Source organism: Carettochelys insculpta, chromosome 5 (assembly GCF_033958435.1).
Source record: "Carettochelys insculpta isolate YL-2023 chromosome 5, ASM3395843v1, whole genome shotgun sequence".
NCBI classification, from domain to species: Eukaryota; Metazoa; Chordata; order Testudines; family Carettochelyidae; genus Carettochelys; species Carettochelys insculpta.
Genome location: NC_134141.1, coordinates 27,196,445 through 27,223,074, shown reverse-complemented (window position 1 = coordinate 27,223,074; position 26,630 = coordinate 27,196,445). Strand labels below are relative to the sequence as shown.

Below are 26,630 nucleotides of genomic sequence, written 5' to 3'. Positions count from 1 at the left end.
GGCTTGTATGGAAGCAGTAGCCGTAGGATATGCCACAATAATGGTCCCCACCAGAAGCTGACAGTTCAGTTTAGTTTTAGGAGTCATCCAAAAGTATTTTGGCTGAGAGTTTTAACTCTGCTTTCAATCTTCCGAGAGCAGGTCTGGCAAGGAGTGTATGTTTACAACCAACACAGAAAGAAGAAAGCACACAAGAAAAACTACTAAGTGGTCAGTCGGAGGCAAGCTGGTTCACTGTACGGATAAGTCCCGTACAAGCAGGTAAGAAAAAAGAACAGTTCTATAAATATATATTTTTAAAGATATGCTTGAAGTCTTTGGCAAGATCTAAGAGCCATGGCCAGAACAGAGCAGCCAACCAACAAAGTCAGGGTTGAGAAAACCAACGTAGCAATTCTGGAAACAAACTACTTGCATTAAAATGGTCAGTGGAAGAATGAAAGCCTGTAACCAGTTTCCATATATAAACTGGAAAGACTGAGTACCAAGTGAAACCTGATTCCCTCTCTCAGATTTGAACAGGGGACTTACATTCTGACTCTGACTCATCTTCCTCATCCTCTTCCTCATCGTCGTTGCTTTCATCCTCGCTCTCATCCTCTTTGGCAATCTTCTGTCGGGCACTCTTGAATACTGACTGAAGAACAATAGAATCCTCATAGATCTGCAGCATGAAAGAAAACTATGTCAGAACTGAAAGCCAAGCTTCATCAAAAATTCACAGCATGGAACATTATATTCTATGCAAAACCATAGAGAGAGTAGCCTTCTCCTATTACTACAAGTAACAAAGCTTGTTGCATGAATTTTACAAGAAAGCCAATGTTGAACTTTTCATGATCCAAATGAAGAAACCCGCAGATCGTGTATCACAAAATATAACACCCTCAATGTATTAACATTAAAACTTCCAATTAGAGAAAAAAGTCCATCCTAGAACACACTCATTTTTCGTTTCACTGTATATTACCGTTAGTATTCTATCATACATTTCCATTAGGTCATAACCATGTTGTGGAGCATTCAGAACTAACCTTCTGAGACAAGGGTCCTAACTATGATTTGGATTGCAGTATAACAATATTTAATAGTGAGAAATAGTACCACCCAGATACTAAGAAGTCCAAGCTAGCTAATGGAAAGAATCTGTGCCAAGCAGTTTACTCCTTCCTATTGGATACAAAAAGACTAAAACATCAGTGCTCATACATAAAAATCTTCTCTATTAACATTTCTGATGCTGCCAAGATCTTTTGTCCATAAACTTTTAACTTAACTTCATCCAAAGAGCATCTATGAAAGAGAGGACTTCGTCTTTCTTCTATTATATTTAGCAGAAGAACACAACAAAAATATCAATCTCAATGGCTTGCAAAAGCAGTTGATATTCATCTTTGCAAATGACCTCACACATGCTACTTCACAAACCTTCAGAGTGAGGTATTAGACAACTGAATGTATATTTATACACTTTTGGACTATTCGGATAGTCCAAAGGTACTTTAGAATCACAAATAAATTTATTCCAGCTAAATTTAACAGAAGATTGTGGATACAAGCACGTAAGATGGGGTGTACTGGATTTATTAATCATAATGTTTAAAAACCTCAACGCTCCTTTTAGTTAACTGTATTATTTAATAAGTCCCTTTGTATAGGCTATAGGCAATTTTCCTTCAGTCCTCTAAAACTTTCCCAGTTTTCCACGACTTACTGAAAGTCGACATTAACATTCAAACAGCTACTTGTCCAGTTCTTTTAAAACTCTTTTAAAAAATGGCACTTATATAGACCTGGTGATTTTAAAACATCTAACTTAAGTATAGTAAACTCTTTCATATCCGGCATTCTATCATCCAGAATTCTCAAATAACTGGAATTTTAACCATAAGTAAATCTTAGTTATGTTTTCCGCAAGTACAGTAAGTGAAAGTAAATACAAATAAATACAGAAAATACAGTATGAGTTTAGAGTGTACAACACTACTGCTGTTGTTGGTAACTAAAGTACACTGCATACATTTGTATACTTCTTAATATCTATTTTTGTTTTTCTTTACTGTTATGCGTTGCTAGGTATACCTCTCTATTTGAATATTTGGCAACCTCCCAGTCCTGGGGCTCCTGGATATAAAGAGAGTTTAATATAGCTGATTTATAAATATCTTCCTGAGTTATTGTTAAATGGGAAGAATTTAATCATGACATGATTACATTCTACTATTTGCCCTAATACAGGACAGAAATATTTATTGCACACCTGTAGTGAGGAAGTGGCTGCTCCCACCCCCACCCCCTGCGCAGCTCAACCTCGGTGGTATCCTGCTCCCAACCAGGCTACAACCCCTTTTCTCTTCTTCTGCATTATTTATTATTAACCTTTCTGCCATTTCCATCTATTTATGGATCAATACCGTTGCTAGGTTTTTGTTCATTCCCAATGTACTTAAACGCCTTATTGTTGTTATGCTGGTCACTGAATTCTCCTTGTGTCCTTTGTACCTTAATCAGTTTTTTACAATTTCTAGTTTACATTTATTGCTATCAACTTCCCACTTTTTCCCCTTAGGATACTGATCCTGCAAAATAATTTGCTTTTGAGTTTAGCCCTATACATACCCCTCACCTGAACCAGGCTGGGACCACATCAGGGCGGGGGGCAGCTGCAGAGTCCCAGATTGGGGTCAAGAGCAGAACCCAGGGCCTAGGATCTTAGGAGTGGCAACAGAGGAGGTGGCAGTCTGGATCTGGAGCCAAAAACTAGGACCTTGGTCCAGCCTCAAAGTCCATGGCCTGTGGTTGACCTCCTGTGATCTGGCAAATTCTCTACTTTGGCACTGGTCAGGTCCTGAATTAAAAGGTTCAATCTGCAGTTTCAAGAATTCCAACTAGGTTGAATTTATACTTGCGAATGAGTAATTCCAGTTCCTCGTCTCTTACCCAGGCCCCTACAATTGGTAGGCAGGTAATAAACATCTTTTTTCTTTTTATGTTTCTTGGTACCTGAATTAATTTTGTTCTCAATATCTTGATTTTATTCTACAGGAGTACACTTTCACTCCCAATTTATCTTCCCTCCTACTCCTTTGTTTTTTGTTTAATGCCCTCTTGACTAATCTAGCAAGCCTTATCTCCTAGAAGATTTGGCCCTCCCCCCTTTTTTTTTTTAAATAAGCTCAGGTAAAATTAATTATTTCAGTTGTTTCATTTGTCACCCAGACTTCTCGAATTCATACGACAGAACACAGACCTACTCATAAAGCCAAGCCCTGCATCCTACACCTGCCTGAAATGAGAGACCTATAGAATTTATATAAGGTAATCTGTTCTCTGGACTTCAGCAATTCAGGGAAATTCATTACTACAGTCTTTCAAAATGGAGGTGCTTCCTCAATCAGCAATACCATTAAAAGGAAGAGCTACACAGCATAAATTTACTGCAATGTGCAGAGACCACAAAACACTCCAATGGCACTAAATGGCCATAAACCGTCTTTCTTCGGCAAAAGATTCTTCCACTGGAGGGGCAGGAGCTGTAGTGCCCAGCCAGCAATGAGTTAGCTGCTGCACCACTCCTCGCATCCTTGCTGCAATTGGGTGAACCGAACCCAAGGTGATAAGATAATCCTCAGGGTCACAGCCATTGGGTGCACATTAAAAGAGCCCTGTGATGCTCTAAAATATGCCAGGGCCAGCACAGAATGGAGGAGCTACAGCCAGCTCCTTTGTGACCTTTTCCTTCCAGTGGTGCGCAGTGCATACTCCATGCAGAACAGTATTTGGGCCTCTGGGTTTATCACAATTCAAACAGAACAAGCTACTGTAACAGACGCTTTACACAGAGATATCACTGTGCAAAAATAGGAATTCACAGATAAAACATTAAACAACAACAATGGAAAATAAATTAAAAATACACGTGATTAATTTTAAACACAAATGGATATGTGATTTCCAGACCTGTGATCCCTCCAAGTTGAACGTCTGAGCATTGTGACACAGCAACATGACATCCTTCTCCAAGTCACCAAGGCTACGATACTTGTGGTTACGAATCCTCTCCTATTGCGGTTTTTAAAAAGTGGAAGAGAAAGACAAACAAAAGACAAGGCATCTGGGTAACACTGCTGTAATCTTGAATGCTAACACTCATATCAGAAAATCTCTACTAGAAATTTTATAACTGTGTGGAATGACAGATATTGCCTGATTTAACTCATTATTTTAGAAATGTCTCCAACAGGGCACAATTCTAAGCCACGTAAAGGCCAAATACAAAAAAAAAAAAACAACCCTATGAAATTGCTGTGTGGAGCTTAAGGCACAAAAGCAATGGAGACCCTGCACTGCTGTGTGTAAAAAAAGAGATTAATACCAGGTGTATTCAGCTCACTAGGGAGATGAGAAATGGGGAGGAAATTTGTGGGAGTGCCAGGGCCATGGAGATACAACATATGGATACAACATGATCCTCATAGCCACAGAGGTTCAAAGGATGGCATATGCTATCTCCCATGTACCCAACAGTAGCTGGATGTAACTCGGCAGTTGATTCAGAATTAGAAGGATTTTCCAGCAGAGGAATTGAGATGGCTGAATGAGAAGGGACGTTGGCTGAGACTCAGAAGCTACATGGGGGACTACCAGAGAATCTTGAGAGGAAATGCTGTGAAACCCTAGCATAAGGGGTCAGCCGAGGAACTGTTTTTGCCTGTAACATGTATATGTGTATACATAAACCTACATATAGGAGACTAAACATAGCAATGAGTACTTGTGACTCTGGGGAGAAGCCTTGGTGTATAATATACAGCGGAGAACACATGCATCTCATTTGGCCCTGATACAGGGCAAGATTTTGCATGAGGTGGATTTTTGGTACCAAGGGAGGAAGGGAGAAACTGAAGCACGGTGCTACAATGCAACCTTCTGCCACAAGGGGGGCACTCAGGAGTTTGCCACAAAATTAAATGGCAATTCAGTTTTTAAAATCATAACACATAAATTTGCAGTGTCCAAAAAGATCACAATTTGGTGGAAATTAAATGGGCAGTCCCAATATTTGTTTGTCCAGAATGAAAGTGAAGAAATCCCCATTCGTAATTAAGATGCTTACCTTTATTTTTTTAAAGTCCACTGGCTTCCTAATTAACTCATAATACTCTGGTAATTCTTTCCTAGAGGGGAGCTGAATGAAGACTTCACTTAGCTGCCGTCCTGAACTGTTGAGAAAAACAAAGACACAATGCAGAAAATTACTGCAGGTATGTAGTGAAAAAAAATCTACACAACAGAGATCACAAAAAATAAAAATAGAACACTTTTCTTTCAAAGGATGATGGATTAGTTCTGTTCAGAATAATCACCAAAGTTTAATCTTCACAAATTCATGATCTGTTACTGTCCAATTTTTATGTTCTCAGTCACTGTGAGTTTACAAGAGGCCCCACCCACTGTGATATTTTGAAACCACCACCAATCTTACTCTACAGCTAAACAATATGATTTGTTGTAAGAATGAAACTATACAGATGGTAGATTGTCAGCTAGCTCAAATATCTCACCCATGCAACAGAACATTCTAAACACATGTTGCCCTTCACCAAACCATACAACCTTCCTTTGCCATCCATGCAAATCAATATATTCCATCATCTCAACCCCCCGACCACTCCACACAAACTCCAACCTCTGCTCCTATTTTGCAGAAACACAGAAACCTGAGCAGCAAAGCTACAAGTTGCCACTAGGATCTATCAATGCCTCTATACCTATTTCGTAGTGAGGCCAGGGAGAAGCAGCTATTCGCCACATTACAGAATTCTGCTGAACCTGTGCTATGTATCAATGAAACAAGTCCACTGCCAAGTCATTCTGTCATGGACCTAGGGGAAGTTATCCTGGGAGGAGGATAGCTGAGTGGGAGAGGGAAGGGAGATAGTGGAGCACTGGTCTCTTCTGATGCACTGGTCTCTTTTGATGCATTATAATCTACACAGATATTTGCACATTTAGCTGTACGAGTTCTCTCAGGGTTAAAGGAAAGAACCCATTGGCTATAGACCTCACGCTCTAAGGGAATGATGAGGAATAAATGGTTTCTCATCTCTGTCCACTTTTCCCAGGTCGTCCTAGATTTCTTAATTAGCTTGCTTTCCCCAAACCTAATACTACTATATTGTTGCACTGACCCTCCTCCCCTTTTAAATGATGAATTTGAGAGAGAGAGAGAGAGAGAGAGAGAGAGCGAGAGAGAGAGAGAGAGAAAAGATATATTCCAAACACAACTTCTTAAAGACAAAAGCCAATTTTGAGATGACAACAAAGTTATTTCAAAATAACAGCTGTTATCTATACTATGCATATGCTATTTTGAAGTAAATTGAAATAGTGGGTGTGTTATTTTAAAACTGGTAAACCTCATTGCAGGAGGAACCGTGCCTATTACAAAATAGATGCTGTTAAGACATGGGACAGTGCTTATTTTGAAATAGCTATTTCTAAATGGCTACGTCTACACGTGAAGCCTACATCGAAGTAGCCTATTTTGATGTGGCAACATCGAAATAGGCTATTTCGATGAATAACGTCTACACGTCCTCCAGGGCTGGCAACGTCGATGTTCAACATCGACGTTGCGCAGCACCACATCGAAATAGGCGCTGTGAGGGAACGTCTACACGCCAAAGTAGCACACATCGAAATAAGGGTGCCAGGCACAGCTGCAGACAGGGTCACAGGGTGGACTCAACAGCAAGCTGCTCCCTTAAAGGGCCCCTCCCAGACACAGTTGCACTAAACAACACAAGATCCACAGAGCCGACAACTGGTTGCAGACCCTGTGCATGCAGCATGGATCCCCAGCTGCCGCAGCAGCAGCCAGAAGCCCTGGGCTAAGGGCTGCTGCACATGGTGACCACAGAGCCCCGCAGGGGCTGGAGAGAGAGCGTCTCTCAACCCCTCAGCTGATGGCCGCCATGGGGGACCCCGCTATTTCGAAGTTGAGGGATGTGCAATGACTACACGGTCCCTACTTTGACGTTGAACGTCGAAGTAGGGCGCTATTCCCATCCCCTCATGGGGTTAGCGGCTTCGACGTCTCGCCGCCTAACGTCGATGTTAACATCGAAATAGTGCCCAACACGTGTAGCCGTGACGGGCGCTATTTCGAAGTTAGTGCTGCTACTTCGAAGTAGCGTGCATGTGTAGACACGGCTAATAAGAGCTATTCCCTGTCTTAAGAGTACATATTTCGAAACAGCGCCATGTGTGGAGACTGTGTTTCTAAATGCATTTTTGTGCATAGCAGCCCTATTTCAAAATATCAGAGGGGTAGCCGTGTTAGTCTGGATCTGTAACAGCAATGAAGGGTCCTGTGGCACCTTATAGACTAACAGAAAAGTTCTGAGCATCAGCTTTTGTGAGCAAAGACTCACTTCATCTGGACCAGCATCTGATGAAGTGAGTCTTTGCTCACAAAAGCTCATGCTCAAAACTTTTCTGTTAGTCCATAAGGTGCCAAGGACCCTTCGTTGCTATTTCAAAATAGTTATTTCAGAATAGCTTGTTTCAAAATAGGGCTGCTGTGTTGACGTAGCCAAAATTAGTGCACACTTTTGACCTTAATCAATCTGTGCCAAATTTCTCCAGCTATAAAATGGGATAATGCCACTCATCTCACAGAAATGTTGCAAAAATCCATTATGTTTGGGAAGCATTAAGGTACTATAGTGACGAGCATGAGTGAAAAGCTCATGAAGAAATTAAGAATTCTATCTGCAAAACAGAGTTTGAATAGAATGCAGTACACAAGGCATAGAGTCAGATATTAAACTATGAGGATAACAAAATAATGAATAGCTAGTTCATTAACAGACCGTGGTCCATCCGGAGTTGAAGGAAATAAGTAATAATGTAATAAGTAATAATCTAAGACTGTATTATAATGCATATGCACAAGGGGGTTGAATTAAAGTTGCACAGGCAGCCAGTGTTTGGCTGTGCAATCAGAGTAGTGATTTCTGTGGTCACATGTTTAAGAGAGAAATATACATACATTGCACAGTAGGCTAATTTTGAGAGGATACAACAAGTTGCTTGCAAAATGGCATGTAGCCCAGATAAAAAGCCAGGAAGGGAGGGAACCAGATCTGGGCCAGATCTTGCCCCACACCACAGACAATTTAATCTGGCCCACAGGGGAGCGGAGGTCCAATGAAATCCAGCCTATGGGAGGTCCAGTGGCTGTGCAGCACCAATCTGACCCCTCTCATGAATAGCACCCATTGGACACTACTGGCTCTTCATCCTGCACGTAGGGGAGGAGATGAGTGCAGATGAGATGCTCAGAGGAGGCAGCCATGACGGTGGCCAGCCAGTGTGCGGCAAACGCCAAAGCTGCTTCCTGCTCTTGCCAGGTGGCAGCATGCAGTGGTAGATGCCCTTTCCCATTTGAGTGCTGTTGCCGGGAGGTAGCAGGGAAAGGCAGAAGCCCCTTCCCTTGGTGGCTGCAGCAGGGACCTGGGCAGCTGCTTCCTGCAGCATCCACCCCCAGGAGGTTGCCACAGCAACTCCTCCTCTTCCCCCTGAAAAATCAGGTAAGGAGGCATGTGGATGTAGGAGGGAAGGGCAGCCCCTGAGCCCCTTCCCAGTATTGGTACTGGGAAAAAGGCAAAAAGAGCAGCCACAGTTGCACAAGCGGCTAATGGTGTTCTGTGGGTTTGTGCGTGTGCATGCTTCTCAATTTGGGGCTCTCACTTCTGTGTGGCCCTCGACTGATTATTCTGTGGGTTAGTGGCCCCCACCCAAAAAGCTTCCCTATCCCTGTAAACAGCAAACAAAGCCATGAGGCTATACATATAAAATCTTTTTTTTAATAACCAAGTGTGTGTTTTCACAAGGTAACGTGTGTTATTTTACAGATGTATTTATTATATTCTTGTTTATAAATCTGGCCTTTCTGCTTAATTAATTACACAGGCACACACACTTCATGTAGAGAGAGACGGAGCACCAGATTCCTTGTTGCCAGCGATAAAAAAGTTTGTAGCTTTGGCATCAGCTACTGTAGTTCACCACAGTCATGCAACTCCATCATACAGTGAAAAACAGCCTTTCAGAGTGCTGAACTCCCCCCCCAACAGCAGTTATTGCTTGCCAGGCACACCTGCTCTTCTCTCACACATCTAATAATAATATGTGGAACTGGAAGGGACCTTGGGAGGTCATTGAGTCCAGTTCCGTGCCCTCACGGCAGGACAAAGCACCATCCCTGACAGATTTTTTTTTTAATCTATTTGCCTCAGATCCCTAAATGGCCCCCTCACAGATTGAGCTCACAACCCAGGGTTTAGCAGGCCAATGCTCAAGCACAGAGTTACTCCCCTTAAAGGGTACGGCAAACTAAATGCACAGCTCTGAGCACTCCTCGCAATTGTCAACCAGGATCAGCTCCACTGCAGGAGTGAGTCTCACTGCCACGTTTGAAATGTTACAGCAATGGTTCTTAAGGTGGGGTGCATGCACGCCCTGGGGGTGTTTGATGCCCTTTCTGGGGGTGCAAGACATGCCAGATATTTTTCGATGGTAAATCATCAAAAACACAAATTAAGCACAGGCACATAAGTACAACTACTTTATTTCATCAAACCTATGTACGAACTCAGTTAGCCGCTAACTGTTAGTGCGTCGGTTACAGTTTACTTCCACAACAAAACTCCGCAAAATCTCTAGGTAGTACTTGCATATTTTTGTTTGCCTTTCGTATACCATTATTTGTGATAAGTAATAACAAAACTATTTTACACATATTTAATACGCATTTAAAATGTATAGGCCCCCCCCATCCCCCTTTTATCATTTTTGCGAAGGGGTATGAGAACATATTTTGAGAACCAAAGTGGCGCAGGCTGCAGTAAAGGTTAAGAGTCACTGCTTTAGAGGCTCCCTACTTCAATAGAAAAGTCTATCTGAGCAGAAGCAATGGAGCCTACAGTTCAAAATACAATACCATGCTCTTTTCATAGTGAACTGGCCCCACTCATACTGCAGATTCTGCTAGTAACTAAAAATAATTTGTAGTGATATTTATATTTAAATCAAAAAACTACTGAATAATCTGTTCTGTTTAGCACTCTAGCTTCTCTTCTTGCTACTCTGTGTCAAAAAAAACCCCTTGATATTTAAATAGCTTGTATCATGGGTACATAGTCTTAGGGTCTTTAATTATGAAACTAAATCATAGTAAATTAAAATCCAATATTATAAAAAATAATCAGAGCAGAATTTTATATATATATGGCTTTGGTCATAGAATCCGTTTGTTAAGCTAGAAATGCAACACCAACACTGAATTCCTTTGCAATTTGGCACAACTAATTACTGCAAATAGGAAAAAGCATTAAGGATTGAAATATGAAGCAATACAAAAGACTAATATCTGACAATCTAGATCAGCGACAGCTCAGAGCTGTACCATTTTTTCTGAACCACCTCTCACAGAAGGATTTACTCTTCTATTCCCTTTGTACATGTATATTCATACTAAAAATGGATAGGGTTAGGACATAATAAAAATATTTCTTTTCTAGAGAAGCCTCAAATGGCCTGCTGTGGGTATGATGAAACAAAATTATTAATTATGAATGCTGGACTGCTGTTTTAATCCACACTCCCCCTCCCTGCTTTCATAATTAAAAATAATAACCATGGCAGCTTTCACATAAAAAGCCTGTGCAGTAAATCATTCCTGGTTGCTTAGCAACTAGCAGGCTACATGCTGAAAAGGAAGTGGGACCAGCATAAATTAACAGAATCAACTGTGACAGAAAGGAGTGACAGTTCACCCATTTTTGTCCATGCAGGCACGCATGCAAATATACACCACACCATTAGAACATAACAGACTCTCTTCTCCTAAAAAGCCACTTTGCCCTCCGCTTATTTCATTTCCGTGTATCCTGGGAGGAGACTAACCTCGCTTCATTTTTTGAAATTTGGTTACAGAGCTGTTTGTATGTTTATGTTTGCAGAATTATCTTCAACAAAGTTATATCAAGAAAGAATTAGGTCCTACAAGTTTTACCTGCCGGGTCTCACTCCCCTCAGGACCTGACTGGTCCCAGACTACAGAATCTGCTGGACCAGGGAAGATGACAGCCCCAGTGTTGCTGTGGACTGTGGGGCTCTATTCCAGTGGCAATAGAGGGGCCAGCACTGATTGGGGGAATAAGGGGAAGATAGATGGTGTCCAGGAGAAGAGGTAGAGTGGCTGTAGAGACTGTGGCCAGGAGTGCTGCCCCATGGGAGGGCAGGAGAGGAGTTGCTGAGCAAGGGCCAGCCTTTTCCTGTGAGTGCTCCAGCCAGGAGCACACATGGGGATGCTGGACCACAGAAGTACAGATGATAGAGATTCAATCTATATTTGTATGCATACATTGTGCTAATTTATTTGTCTTGGCAGTACAGTGCCAAAAAGAACAGGCAATCTCCCTTCACTGAGATGGGAGATAGAAATAAGAAGGTATTGACCCCTCAAATGATTCAGCATTTCAGATATTTGAAGTTGAAGAAACCAGCGAGAAAAAACAAAAAGTTGAAACTGCGCATATTTCTTTGGAGAATTTCACACAGAACAGGAAACTGCTGAGTTCTGTTTAGAGCTGGTAGAATGAAAAGTTCTGAAAGCTTGCACTGTGCCCTGGAAGACTTCAACACGCAGCACAATGTGCTAATTACAGTTCCCTTTCAAGTGTAGCTTTGCTTATAAAGAAGCTGTTTGTATGAAATTATATTTCAAGATAAAATTACTCTTCTGTATTTTATAAACTCCATGCTTTTAGTTCAGAGAAATAGACAGCCCATGCATTTGTATGAAATGTTTTAATTATTCACCAGCAGACTTATCTGACTTTGCCTATAAACAGTCTTTCATCTGTTACTGAATTAGAAAATTACATTTCTCTTAATTTCCATTATAATTTGAAAATTTGGACCAGTCTAGGTCAGAAGAGCAGACAAAGTGGTTTGTACTGTGTATTTGAAAACTTCAGAATCCAGCGTGGTTGACTGTGACAGGCTGCTTGCATTACAAAACAGCTATAAATTCACTCAAAAACAGGTAATTCAAGGAAACTCCTGAAGCAACTTGCACAAAATCTTTCAATTTAAACACAAATTTTTCTTTTCTCCTGCTAAAACTAGTATGGTACTAGTCCTAGAAATATGTTTAATTTTTTAATATAAGTGGCAGTGCTAGAATGTTTCCAGGTGCCAAAGACAGGAAGAGTCCCCAGCATAAGATGAAACCATGGGCAGTATGGGGAGAGACTCCCACCCTTCAGCTTTCATATCAGTCTTGGTAATTGCGATTAACAATCCTCGGCTGAGAGAAAGAAGCACAATCAAACTGACAACTACAGCCATATATTCACTTCTGATTGAAGCATACAGACTGATCATCGGTCTCAGGAGCCCACCACTTTATACAATAAATATGTACTGTGGCAGACCCTAGTAAGTGTCTGTCCCTGTTTTCCATGAATCTTTTTCTCTAACAAGCAGCTGCTACCACAGATTCTGTCCCAACAAACACTAACTGAACACAATACCTGAATACAGGTCGAACCTCTCTCATCCGGCACCCTCAGGATCTGACCAGTACTAGATGAGAGAATTTGCCAGATGACATGAGGTCAATATTTTCCAGCACATTACCAACACTTCCACTGCTTACTGAGGTCTTAGAAGACATTCAGGGGTAAATTAAAGCTAAATAACTGTACAGAACACTGAAAGCCAGGACTGGTGGCTGTAAACAAACTTTATGGGATCATAGGAGACTTGGCTACACCCATGATAAATGGCTGTCCGGCTAACTAAAATCCTGCCGGATTACGGAGTTTGCCAGACAAGAGAATTCCAGATTAGAGAGGTTCGACCTGTACAGTCTGACAAAAGAGCAGAAAAAAGCAAAATACTGTACCTGATGTCCTTAGCAAACTCCTCCAAAAGTTAATTATCTGTAACTGGGGCCTGAAGCTTTCCTGTTTTTCTTCAGGGACAGTCAATGTCAATAATAAGATCACCATTAAAATGCAAAACAGTAACCAAAAGCAGAGTTTCAGAATCTCTTATTTTTTGTTTGTTATGATGGAGCTCTGTAACCTTTGCCATTGGCAAGGCAATGCTAGAAAAAAGGGAACAGAAGTGCTCTGAAGCTGTAGTTACTACTTGGTGACAACACATCAGATTTTATACGCTTTCTTTAATGGAACGCCACTTCAGGCTCCGTGTAGTTACATAAGCTACTAACAGCTGCGACCAGCTTTTACCTACTCAAGGCAGTTAATGTGGCAGTGATTTGGAAACTTCAGTTTTCAATTCTGAAGATCACAGGTTAAACTTATTTTAGGAAGCAGGTAAAAAAGAAAGGTGTAGAGATATATTAGTAAAATAATAGCACAAACAGCAATGCTAGGGATAGACTGCTTTCTGTTCACCTACATCATATTTCTATGTAATTCAGCAAAACTGGCAGTCTTTATCAGGCAGGGTCATTGCTGGAATAGATGAGTGTTCCAGTCTGGAATGTACCTTCCCTGGATCTCATTTTCAAATGTTTTAATTGACATGGCAGACATAATTCTGCTCTCATTTATATCAGTATAAATGTGGAGCATCACACAGTTATCCTAATATTAGGTAACTGGTTCAACGAAGTAGAATTTGAGGACCCCCCCCCAACTCCCTTTTAAAAATAACTCTTTCTACAACACTAAAACCTAAACATCCTACATGTATAATTCTTCACCAAAGCATAGATTAGCTCAAGGATCAGCCTTTCACAAGTAACTTTGTAGCAAGTGGTCAAAAGAATGAGCCCTACATGAAAAAAATCTGTCTCAGGGTCCACTGCTTGAAAATTCTACTTGTTGAGTGCCACCCCACTCTACAGAACACTTTCAATTAAAAAAAATCATCTAGTCCTCATGATGTCACAGAAAGCATTTTAAATGTGCAAAGAGTAGAAACCAGTTTCTGTACCTGCAGACAGACAGCTTCAATGCTCATGCTGCTGTTCAAAGTCCTGCCAAGCCTCAAGAGAGTGAAAACTGGACACCACCAAGTGTGACAATATGTTTCTTACTGTTTGACACATTTACGATCACAAATAACTTCTAATATTAGAGCTGACATAAACTGGATTTATTCACTGTGTTTTTCAGTTTGTACACTTAGCCCTTGTGCAAATTTCACTGCCACTAGGTGGTCAGTCAGTTGCACATCCTGACTCAAGCACTAGCATGTTAGCATCCTTGCACATACATGCTTGCCCCCAAGCCCCAACAACCCACTTCACACCTCAGTCCCCTGCCTGGGGTCAAAAACAGTAGGACCCAGGTGAGGGGCTGGCTTTGCAATAGATAACTATATATTTGCAAAGGAGAGGGGAAATCTCTCTAAATGAACATTTAGGATTTGCATACTATGGTACAATTCCGTGAAAATTACCAGCAGACCCAAGACCTGCAGGAGGGAGAGTTTGTTTTATTCCCTGCCCCAATACTGTTAGTGGATTTCATTGTGTACATTTCACTGAGAATCGTCTTTATGAAAACTACCCCAGCAGTACCTAGTGCTCCAAGTCTCTGCCTACCTCGTGCTCAGGCTACAGAGCAGACCAAGAAGAGGTCATAACAGCAGTTGGAGAGTACTAACTGATACTTATCACTCATTCCCAGAATGTGTGTTTTAAAGTGATTTCTAAATAACTTATTGTAGTTGTTTCTTGTGGCTATGTCCATGCAGGATTTCCAACCCGAACTGCATATAGGAGAACAGTCTTATGGGGTAGCCATGTTAGTCTGTAGGTCCACAAATAAGCAGTCCTGTAGCAGCTTGGATTCTATCCAATTTATCAGGTCATGAGCTTTTGTGGGTAAGACCCACTTCTTCAGATGACTGGAGTAGGGGAAAAAAAAAAAGAATCCAGGGTTTATATAGCAGGGAGGGAAGGGAGTGCTGGCACATAATAGCATATATCACATTAGTGCAGTGGTCCTTAACCTGGGGTGCACGTACCCCCTGGGGGTGTGTGATGCTCCTTCTGGGGGTGTGAGACGTGCCAAATTTTGAGAAGGTAAATCATCGAAAACACAAATTAAGCACAGGCAGGCAAGTACAACTACTTTGTTTAATCAAATCTATGTATTATTTTCGTCTATTACACATTTTAACCATTACTGTAATATACAAACAAAAAAAATTATTTTCAAGTTTTTAACCTAACTGTAGTGAAATTATCTCGCTACAAAATAAAGTGTACTGCCAACGTTGTGGGGCATTTCTTGACGCTTGTGGAGATGATGATGTGGCAGCGCAGAAGCTTTGTTTGAATTCAGTTAGCCGTTAACTGTTAGCGCGTCGGATACAGTTGATTTCCATAGCAAAAGTCTGCAACATCTCTGGGTAGTACTTTCATATTTTTGCATGCCTACTGCACAATTATTTATGGTGAGTACTAACAAAACTATTTTACATATATTTAATATGCATTTAAAAGTGTAAAGAACCCCATCTCCATTTTTGAATTTTGATAAGGGGTGTGAGAACATTTTGAGAACCAAAGGGGTGCAGGCTGCAGTAAAGGTTAAGAACCACTGCACCAGCAGATGTGCAGGTGTATGAGTCCTGATGGTGTGGCTGATGTGGTTAGATCCTGTGATGGTGTTGCTAGTACAGAAATGTGGACAGAGTTGGCAACCAAAATAGTTGCAGGGATAGGTCCCTGGGTTAGTGTTTCTGTGCTTCGGTGCATGGCTGCTGGTGAGTGTTTTCTTGAGGCTGGGCAATTGTCTGTAGGAGAGGACTCACCCTGTGAGAGTGAAAGACAGGTTGTCAATAATGTGCTGGAGGGGTTTAAGCTGGGGGCTGTAGGGCTGTGCATCTAGATTGCAGAGAATTGTCAGCAGAAGATATGCACATTGTGCAAAACATCTTGTATCTCCTGCTGACAGTTCTGACAGGAGAGGCTTTCCTGACATTTGGCTCATCCACATGGGGCCAAATGTCAGGAAAACCCCCTCTCCTGACACATCCCTCCTTCCTCATGGAAGTCAGCAGAGGGATCCCAGACTGGCAGACTTCTGTTGGGAGACCTTCGGTCACCTGACACATGCCTGCAATCTAGACACAGCCTCTGTGATGACAAGTAGTGTTCTGTTATTTTCCTGTTTGGACCCATCATGAAGCAGATGACTTTTGGGTACCCCTCCAGCACATTATTGACAGCCTACAATGGAACACTGCCTTGGGTGACAGGGCATTTTCTTCTCTCCCTCCCTGCATATAAACCCTGAATTCTCTATTTTTCTCTCCTCCAATCTTCTGAAGAAGTGGGTCTTACTCACAAAAGGTCATGACCCAATACATTTGTTAGTCATTAAGGTGCTACAGGACTGCTTGTTATTTGTACCTAGGAGAGTTAAAAGCAGGGGAAGTGGGTGGGAATGTACCTTTTTTATATTAAAGTATTTAAAAAAACAGCAGGAGCAAATTTGTTCAAACTTAACTTCACTGACTTCCATGCAGTTATACTAGCTGAAATCTGACACTAACATGCACACACAAAGGCAGGACAACTCAAATTTGAAGGAGCTATGGGTTGTACCTCCCTAAATGGGGATTCCCTGAGCAGGTGGGCTAGCAGGTCACGGCTGCCACCGTGGCAGGGCTGGGAGTCAGGGCTAAAGTGGTATCAAGAGACAGGAGCAAGGTGCAACCAAGAGCCCCCAGGACCATGGTGGCAGCTGTGGCAGGGCTGGGAGCCAGGGCAGCTCTGGGTGTGGCAGAGCTGGGAGCCAGGGCTGGAAGAAGGGCCAGCAGCTGGGAGCCACCCCGGTCCAGCAAAATCCCTTGTTTGTGACCAGTCTGTTTCCAAGGGTGCTGGACCAGGGACGTCCAAGCTGTAGTAATATCCTGTTGTGTGGGTGTGGTGGAAGAGAACAGATACACAGATTCTTAAAGCAAAAACGCCACAATAAAAACAAAAGCTACCTCGTTTCATTTCTTTTTAATGACATCTGGAACCAGACAACATTATTATGGAAAATGCCGGTTTCATGTATTCAAATTACAACCATATATTTTAAGGGGGTTGTCTTCGAAGGCATCAGAATAACCTAGACCACTGCTGGCCTATTATTACATCTTCAGCAAGCTCCACTGTATAAGATATCTGTTTTTAGTATTTTGTCAGGGGACCAATAACATTATTAGAATTTTATTACGCATAAAGCCAGAGGGGAGTATTTGTACACTACTCACATCACTCATCTCTGTAATTAAGATGTTCAAATTCTCAGTCCTGCTACTCTTATTTTAGTTTGGCAGAATGAAACGTACAGGCAGGTGCCATTGGTTGACTTCTGGGATGATTCAGTTCACAGCAACTGAAAGCCATTCATATCCAAGGGAAATAATAATTAGAAATGTTAAATCCTGCACAGTGAAGAATATGGGGTTTGGTGGGTCTGAGTAGCACAACCAATGATAACACATACTTGAAAATGTAGTTTGCTTACATGAGCCAGAACTATATTGAGTATCTCAATATTTTTCTAAACTACAGATTACTCCAAATACGAAACTATTTTAGATGGTAAATACTGTAGTCTGTTACAGTACCGCCTTGTTTACATAGAGGATCTGGGAGACATGCAGTTCCTTGAAAGAACAAGGTTTCAGCGAAGAGATTATTGGTCAGAAAACCCAAAGCAGACAGAAATTAATGGACATGCAAGCTCAACAGCTAACTTTATAGACGTTGTACTAGTTGCAACTCGGTACCAGAGGCAGTAGACAAAACTTAACATCCGAGATTCTAAAATCTGTATATTTATGCAGCTCCTATGACGCAACTGGGATTTAACTGTATTGGACAGACAGTTAACTTAGTGAGGCTGCGTATAATGGGACAAAGACATTATGATAACCCATGTATCATCTGTCATCATTTCTCTTCATGAGAGCTATTCTCCAAAGTCTATGTAGAGAAACAACACTGGAGATGAAAATATCCCCTCATGTTAAGGTGGACAAAAAGAAGCAGAGAAAGGGAAAAGGAAGCAACCAAAGCAACTGATACCTAGTTCTGTAGATACCTAGATCTGAACCTGGATCCCAGATTTTTCACCCCAAAACCATTAACCAAAAGAGAGGGTCTTGGGTTACTGTGAGTAGTCAGGTTGCTGTCTGATCTGGTTAGTTCCCGCCCAAGTGCCGTGGATAACATATAACAATTCATAGACAGTCCGCAGAAAGGAACATACAAAACATGATTAACTGTTCTGGGTTCAATGGATGAAATTTTTCCAGATTTTGTGGGTTTTATTATTTAAACATAGTACTTTGTAAAACAAAGAATTCGTGCCAACACTGGCCTACGACTGCCACTGAACACTTCGTGTATTTTATGGTTCTCTGATGGATTACATAGGAGTAGCTAAAATAAAAACGAAAACCATTAACATAATGTCACCAGGATCTTGACAACAGGAGATTGTGAAATGCTCCTGTCAGCAAGAACAAACAGTTACTCTATATTCTAGATGTGGGAAGGGTTTCATATATCTATCTTAGAAAATCCTGAAGGCTGGAAGACCTTTTTATTTCTTCTGCTTCAACAGGGAACCCAACAGGGTAGGAGGAGGAGGAGAAATAAATCTATATTGCTAGGTGGGTAAGGGAGAACACAAGTGAGGCTTGAAGATGAAATCACTGCATCAGCCATCAGGGCATGTGCTCATATTACCAGAGCAACAGTTAACAGCATAGGCAGGAAAGCAGAAGAACAACTCCACTGGACATTAGCACAGTAGAAAGCTCAGTTTTCCCCCTCTTTCCTGTGTGAATCTCTCAGGATGCTACCTTTTAGAAGAAGGCTCTGTGTGATAAAGTCAAGTGGGTTATTCTATCACCCTCCAAAATGCATCTCTTAAACAAGATTTTTAAATAAGATTTGATATTGTTCCTTTACGACTGTGGTACAGGCATTATATACCACACCATGCTATTATCCTACTAAAGAATTGTATTTCTTTCTAGTTAAGCTCTTCTAAACCTCTTCCCACAAATAGCAAGGGGGAGAATCCTTTCCCTGCAAGAATGGTTCACTGAAGGTCGAAAATTATGAAAAGGACATTTGGTAAGCATACCACGCCAAAAAGCACCAGTATTTACAATAGATGAACGAAGGGATGGGTGTGCAAAGTGAGGGGTGCACCCTTTTTGGGGCAGCATGAAATTTTTTATGGGAGGCCACAGAAAAGTCTTGCTTCTTACAGCTGCAACGTCATTAACGGAACAAAGCTGGCTCTGGGGGAGAGAGTGCAGGTGAGGCACATACCTGAATTGCTCTCACTGTGCGCCACAGAGTTCATGCACCACAGCTGCCTCCTCCCAGCCCCGCACCCAACCTCGCTCCTGCCCTGTGCATGGACAAAGCCCATTTTGCAGCCTGCCCCCCTGAGTCCAGATAATTGCAGGGATGAAAAGTGGGGCCCAGTGTAAAAAGTTTGCTGAACTAAGGGAAGTGACTTAAGAAATTATAGATATCTGGATGGTATCATTAGTCTCAGCATTTCAATTCTATAATCTTCTCATAAAACAAGGTTATACAACTGAGCCATAAAAACAGTTCTAGGCTGGAAACTGGAATTAGCGCACCAGTTATTGTTGATTCAAAACAACATCACTGTTAGTTAAGGGAACAAATCACTTTTTTATAAAATACCACCAACTCCTTTATGGCACTGTGAAGCCTGGAGAGGATAATGACATCATTTGAAGTAAATGTGCTAACTTCTATTCACAACACTGCTCCCTGCAGGCTGAGTGCTTGGGCAGTCCCCCGGAAAAGATTCAGGTGCCGCCCAGCTGATCAGCAGAGCGCCCACAGCCACCCAAAGTAGGCAGTGTGTGTGTCTGTTGGTGAAGCACAACCCACAGGCCTGATTTCACACAAAATGTATTCTGCCCAGGGATGGAAAAAAATAGAGGAAACACTGATTCACAATGCCAGACATAGATTAATACTGCCTTTCTCCAAATCAGGTAGGTACGTAGACAGAGAATGGGAATCAGGGAAGGAACTGATGAAGCCAATGACTGTAGATGGCTATTGCTAAAGTGGAAATTGCTCCCAGGAAGTCATGGGTCCAGCAGGAAAGAAGTATGTATAGCTACGGCAGAAAATTGACCTCTCTCTCCCCTGCCCTGCTCCCCAAATGATTTGCATGCATCACATGAACACCTAGTCTTGGTTTGTTCCATGAAATTAATAACAATGAAAAGTCAAACATTGCCATCACCTTCATGCTGCCTTAACAGCCCAAATCACTTTCCTACCACTTGAAGAACACCCTGCTTTGCAGCTCAGAAAAATTTGAGGTACTCCCACACTCTCCACCTATATAAGCAGCAACCACAGGTTCTGAATTACTGAGCTGCCCGTCCAGATACACAAAACAATAGAAATTTACTCTGTGCCTCAGTACTGGGGAGTTTAAGGCCAGGCGACTGGTCTGGAGTTCTTCAATTTAAATAATTAAGATTCTTGGAAATCAGAGAAGGGGAAAATTTAGAATCTGAGTGGCAAGTGGAGTAGTGGACTACCCGAAGTTAAGTGTTGTCCTACAGGGATTGAGAGTGGCAAGAAGAGGCAAGAAGTATGGCCCTAGGAGTAGACTTGACTGCAAGGGTGTCTGCTATTGACTTTGGCTGCTAGGCCTCACTCTTCTTACTGTAGGGTTATTTGCTACTGGTCAGGACCAACAGACCACAGGACCCAAGCCTGTGACAGTCAGTGCAAACTCACGTTTTTGCACAGAAGGAAAAAAACAGCAGCACTTTAAATTTAAAAGTGACAAGTCTTTTCTTGCTCAATGAAACAAAATGTAGTTATCACGTTCATTTCAGCAACCACTCCAGGAAAGCTCTATGGCAAGTGAAGAACCTGCTTTCTTTTTCTCTGCATTTGTCACTTGTTAAATCGATTCAGAGGGAGAAATAAACTGATTTTGTGTTTCATATTACACATGGCTCACACTCTTATTAGCAGTTGTTAGTTTATAATACACCACAGAGATCACCTAAAAACAACCAAAGAGAGCCAGCACCAGCAGGTGGGGTAAAGAGAGACAAATTTATGTTGACCCCTACATGTGAAGATGGAGTTTATGTATGTGATGAGTATTGGTCTAAATGGGTTTCTGAACACAAATGTGAACACGTGTGTCCTGATAGACAAGATCCAAACATTCGGAAATGGAAGCCAGTGTCTTGTAAAATAAGCATTTTTACCTCATGTTTTGCTGCTCCCTTATCTAGGATGGGGATGACACTACTTATTTCTACCCTAAACTCCCTAAAGATGTATTATTTTTAGGTGGTCTCTTCATGGTGGGGGAACAGTAAAAAGCACCTTGCAGTGAGAACAGCAAACATTATTCCTGTAACCTTGCCCTGAGGTGCCTGGCAAGCTCTGGGTGATCCTGACCGACCAGGACAAACAAGAACAGTGCTTAATTTGTAATGAAAGAGATGAAGGAAAATCAGGATTTTTTTTTTTTTTTACATTCATAACCGATGCAGAAAGCCCAGACATGCCAGGGCTATGAACTCCCAAACCAAGCAGTGCAGGGGCTCAGCCCTGGCATAAATTAAAAACTGGACAAAAAGGAAGTATGGATTAGTGCATGGAGTAGGAACAGGGCTTAGGGCAAAATTTATCATGGATGTTTGACTAGTTGGAAGATGGTAACTCTTCATTGTCCACACTGAAGCCAAGCCAGAAGGGAGAGAGTAAAGAGCTGATCACCAATTCATCTAGGGCCTTCTTCACCTTGTACAACAGATTATGCATGCAATATAACTTATGAAAGCTGCTCCTAAAGGTGCAGAATGCTCAAACCCAAGAAGATCTAATGAAGTTAATACTGAAACCAGCTATCCAATTCAGCTCTTCCCCATAGAAACCAATGTTTTTCTTTACAAAACAAAGCAGATCCTAAATGTCCACCTTGGTAAACAGAGAGAGGATGACCATCTACACACAGCATTCTCCTCAGAGAAGGAAAGCAAATGAGTGAGATCAAAAATTCAAATTAAATGCAGATTTACATATCTCATTTGTTTCAGGCAGAAGGGTTCTTTCGTAAAAGTTTTTTCCCCCTGAAGGAACCACATCTACACGGCTGTTTTTGCTTCTGGAAAAGTCTCTTCCGTAAGAGTTATCATGTGAGAATACGTAAATGAGGCATGAGATATGTAAATCTGCACTTCATTTGAATTTTTAATCTCGCTTATTTGTATTCTCCTTCCTGAAAGGGAATGCTGTGTAGACACGGCCAATATGAAGAAAAGAAACAGAAAGAGGAACATGCTTTTCTGACAATCTGGTTAAAGAAATCCATGATGCCACCCCTTATCTTAAAAGCTGCTGCCACTGAACTGATAGTGCACAATGCCACAAAACAATCCTGTGATCACTCCTATCCATTTTCACATTTCAACATATAACTCAAAGCAGGTAATGGGAATAGCCAATTATTCTTTATTACGTGGCTACGTCTACACTAACTCAAAACTTCAAAATGGCCATACTAATGGCCAAATCGAAGAATACTAATGAGGCGCTGAAATGAATATTCAGCATGTCATTAGCATGCCACCAGCCACGGCATTTCATAAGTGCCGCAGTTCTCTCGCCCGCAGCTTGTGTACATGGGGGTCCTCTCCGAAAGAACCCTGCCAACATTGAAATCCCCTTATTTCTATCAGCTGAACATGCTAAAAAAGCGTGTTCCTCTTTGTTTCTTTTCTTCGTACTGGCCATGTCTACACAGAATTCCACTTCAGGAAGGGGAATACAAATAAGTGAGATTAAAAATTCAAATGAAGTGCAGATAGGAGTAAACTGGTAGGAATAAGGGGATTTCGATGTTGGCTGGGTCATTTCAAAAAGGACCCCTGGGTAGATGAGCCATGGGCAAGAGAACTGCGGCACTGGCAGCATGCTAATGAGGCATTGAATATGCATTTCAGCACGTCATTAGTATTCTTCAATTTGGCCATTAGCATGGCCATTTCGAAGTTTTGAGAAAGTGTAGACATAGCCCTTGTTGCTCATTCTCCCCCATTTATGACCACAATCCAACGTTTCTCATTATACATTGTCCAGTACAATGAAAACTGTTATTTGCCTTTTACAACTGTTCTTTGCAATGCTTTGCTCATGTGGATTCTATTGTAGGTGTGCATATACGTGGACATCACAAATTTTTGCCTTAGTGGTATTTATAGGGCTGACACCCCTTTGAGCACCACATGCGCTGGCTTATCGGTGCTGCTGGGTCTATGACCTCTTGGTTCACTGACAACTCCAACAGAGGGGCAGGAGGGAAGGTAAGGGAACAGACGTGCACAATGCCTTGCAAAGAAAAACAGCTAGAAAAGGTAGGTAAATGCTGTTCTTCAAGCGCTTGCTCATGTTGATTCTATTGTATGCAACTCCAGCTGAATCCTCGTAGGTGGGCTTGGAGTTCACCAAAGATAACAATGGACAAAGCCTAAAGAAGCAAAGGTAAGAAAACCACAAGCCTTGACCACCACTAGCAGTAAGAACTGAGAGGGTTTAGGGCTAACGGTGCCTGATATACCAGCACAAAGTGTGGCACTCAAGGGGGTAACACAGCCAGCCCTAAGGATATTGCTAAGGTTTTTTTAAAAAAAACCCAAACCTATGGCTGGGTCTACACTTGCCACCGACTTCGAAGGGGCCCCGTTAATCAGGGCCATGGGAGATTACTAATGAAATGCTGCGGTGAATACGCAGCACTTCATTAGGGTAATTTTCCCCTGTGGCAACTTCAAAGCTTCAAGTAAGGGGACTTCGAAGTAGCACGAGCACTTCAAAGTGCCCGTGGCTACACACACACTGGCACTTCCAAGTTTGAAGCTTCAAAGATGCCGCGGGAGAAAATTAGCCTAATGAAGTGCTGTGTATTCACCGCAACACTTCATTAGTAATCCCATCACGCTGACTAACATTCCCCCTTTGAAGCTGGGGGGCAAATGTAGACCAGCCCTATGATAACCATGCACATGAGCATGTGCACATCTACAGTGGAAGTGACATGAGCAAGTACTCAAAGAAGAACTCCAATGCAGGCTCAGAAAATTCTTCTGAGTTAAAACTACCAAAGGTTATTCAGCAGGTTAAATTAGACAGGTAACTTTATTTTGTATGAGAAAAGTTATCCACTGGAAAAGAAGCTGAGACCAGACTACAACCTTAGAGCTGTATCTGATTGGGTGTTACCAAGGCAGCACTACAATGCTCCAAAATTTTCAGTTCATTTAATTTATCATAATACTGCAGACCAGATGTTTCCAAAAACATTAATTTACTATATTCATAAACAAAATCATGTATAATTTTTTTTGAAATTGTGTTTGTGTATCCTGCTATTACACAAAAGTTACATTACATTTTCCCCACAAAAATTCCATATCTTTAAAAATACCTACACATTATACTGTCCAGAAATAACCTGTCAAGGGATTCAGCCTGTCCCTCACTGACATGTAAATCTTCCCTATTTATTATCTTCAGTGACTTACACCAATCTTAACTTGGATCCTTTGTTTGATCCATAGTGGAAATATGCTGTTGGATATACACACATACATGTTTATGCATTGTTTACTGAACATTTAGTCAAGATTCTGAAATGACAGTCCAAAGGTCTGTTAAGATACTTAGTGGAACTGAGGAATGTGTCAATGAATAATGACCTCATGATTATGTTGACTAGTGCAACGAAGTCTAAGAATCTTAAAAATTATATTTTAAAACTTTAATAACATACATGGGGTCTTTTTGCAGGAGGGTGCAGGGGGGTTTGCAACAAGTAATTCTCTAGCATTTTAATATACTGAAAATGGACACCTTGGACCAGAAATGGACTTTTATAGTCTCCTAGTACTTTACTGTAGAACTTTATTTTTGGAAATGTAAGGTGCCTAGCTGTAAATGTTAGCCAGGTAGGATGAGAGATGAACGATTATAAAACAGGGAGATTCAGCAGATAACTTAACTCTACATTGCCAGTCTATAAAAGCCACATACCTTCCTGCACTGTAACTGCTGTTCTTTGAAATGCAGGAGCTGATGTGTGTTGCACTCAGGTGTGCACATAACCAGCACAATGAAGCTGAAGATTTTACTCAGCAGTATCCATGAGAAGATGCTCATGTCCTTCTGGGCCTGTAGTACCTCCCAGGGTCATTTAAGGGCACTACTGCCCCATCCTGCCTCCGCTTTTTCAAATGTCAAAATCTGAGACTGATGCAAAGGGGATGGATGTTGGATTGTGGAACACACATCTGCACTCACCTCTCAAAGAGCAAAAGCTGCCCTATAAGCAGTTAATAATTTGACTCATTCAGCATACTAGTAGGAGCTGGAGCTCAGAATCTAGTAAGGAATGGCCGCAGAGCATTCCCCAGTTTGCATTCAATTTAGACACACCAGTAACAGTACAGGATTTGGTAAAAGTTCACTTGGAGACCAAAGAGCTGCCTTGCAAAAATTCAGCATAGAAAGAACACAGAGGATTATGGCTGCATTTAAACTAGCAAGTTCATATGAAACATTTTTCAAAAAAAGAGGGCTCTTTCGAAAGATTCCACAGAGTGTCTACACACACAAAGTATTCTCTCGAAAGTAAATCAAAAGAATGTGGTGCTCCTTCCGAAAAATCGCTCTTCTTTTCCCATTTCAGGAAGAGCACCCACTTTTGAAAGCTTTAGAAAAAAAAAACGTGTGTAGAGGCTCCACATGCCCTCCCCCCCAAAAGAGTAGTCCCTGTGGGGCCTAATTTTTCAGTCCCTGGCCTGTTCTTTCCAAAGAGTGGGGCTGTGTGGGCACACTCTTTCGAAAGAAGTTCTTTCAGCAGAGCTTCTTTTGAAAGATCTCTGTAGTGTAGATGTAGCCTGTCAGTTTTGAATAAGCCTGTAGCTTCTGTAGAAGTGTGATCTAAGTTACTCGAGTTACTATGTGACATTGTAATATAGGATATTATTCACCCGAAGACTGCCCTGCCCTTGATCTGATCTGCATCAGAGAAAAAAAGTCACAGTAATAAATGAAATGGTTTAATCCTCTCCAGATAAAACATGTATTGTCTCACAAGCACCATATGAAGGTGCTACTTGCTTGTGAGATAGCGTGGCTTAGGAAAGAAAAACTGCAAGTACCGTTATTTGATTAAGGTTAAAAATGTGAAACCATTTCAGACAAAGATTAAGGGTACAGTCTCAGGGCCACTTTGTCTTTGCAAAAACTGTATATATGGGGTCCCAGTCAAAGGCCTGTTGTTCACTTATGCTCCTAGAAGATGTCATAACAAGGAAGGTTGTCTTTTTGTATAAAGAGGGACAGAATAGTTGCTAAGGGCCCAAATGGAGGCCCCACAGAGGCAGCCAGCACAATATAGAGGGGCCCACAAAAGAACCACCTCTTACACTGGTGGAAAGACACAAATGATTCCTTTTAGAAATTTCTCTAC

General features: G+C 41.6%; 1 protein-coding gene across 6 annotated transcripts in view; it reads right to left on the bottom strand.

Moving 5' to 3' along the window:
- The window catches only part of SMARCA2 (SWI/SNF related BAF chromatin remodeling complex subunit ATPase 2), a 187,630-nt gene that overhangs the window by 10,066 nt on the left and 150,934 nt on the right, over positions 1–26,630 (bottom strand). For all 6 annotated transcript variants that reach the window (XM_074994827.1, XM_074994830.1, XM_074994831.1 and 3 more), the window contains 3 exons: positions 5,117–5,222; positions 3,961–4,062; positions 532–664 (listed from right to left, as the gene is read on the bottom strand). In XM_074994827.1, coding sequence (XP_074850928.1) covers positions 532–664; positions 3,961–4,062; positions 5,117–5,222 — 341 coding nt within the window. The remainder of the gene's footprint in view (positions 1–531; positions 665–3,960; positions 4,063–5,116; positions 5,223–26,630) is intronic.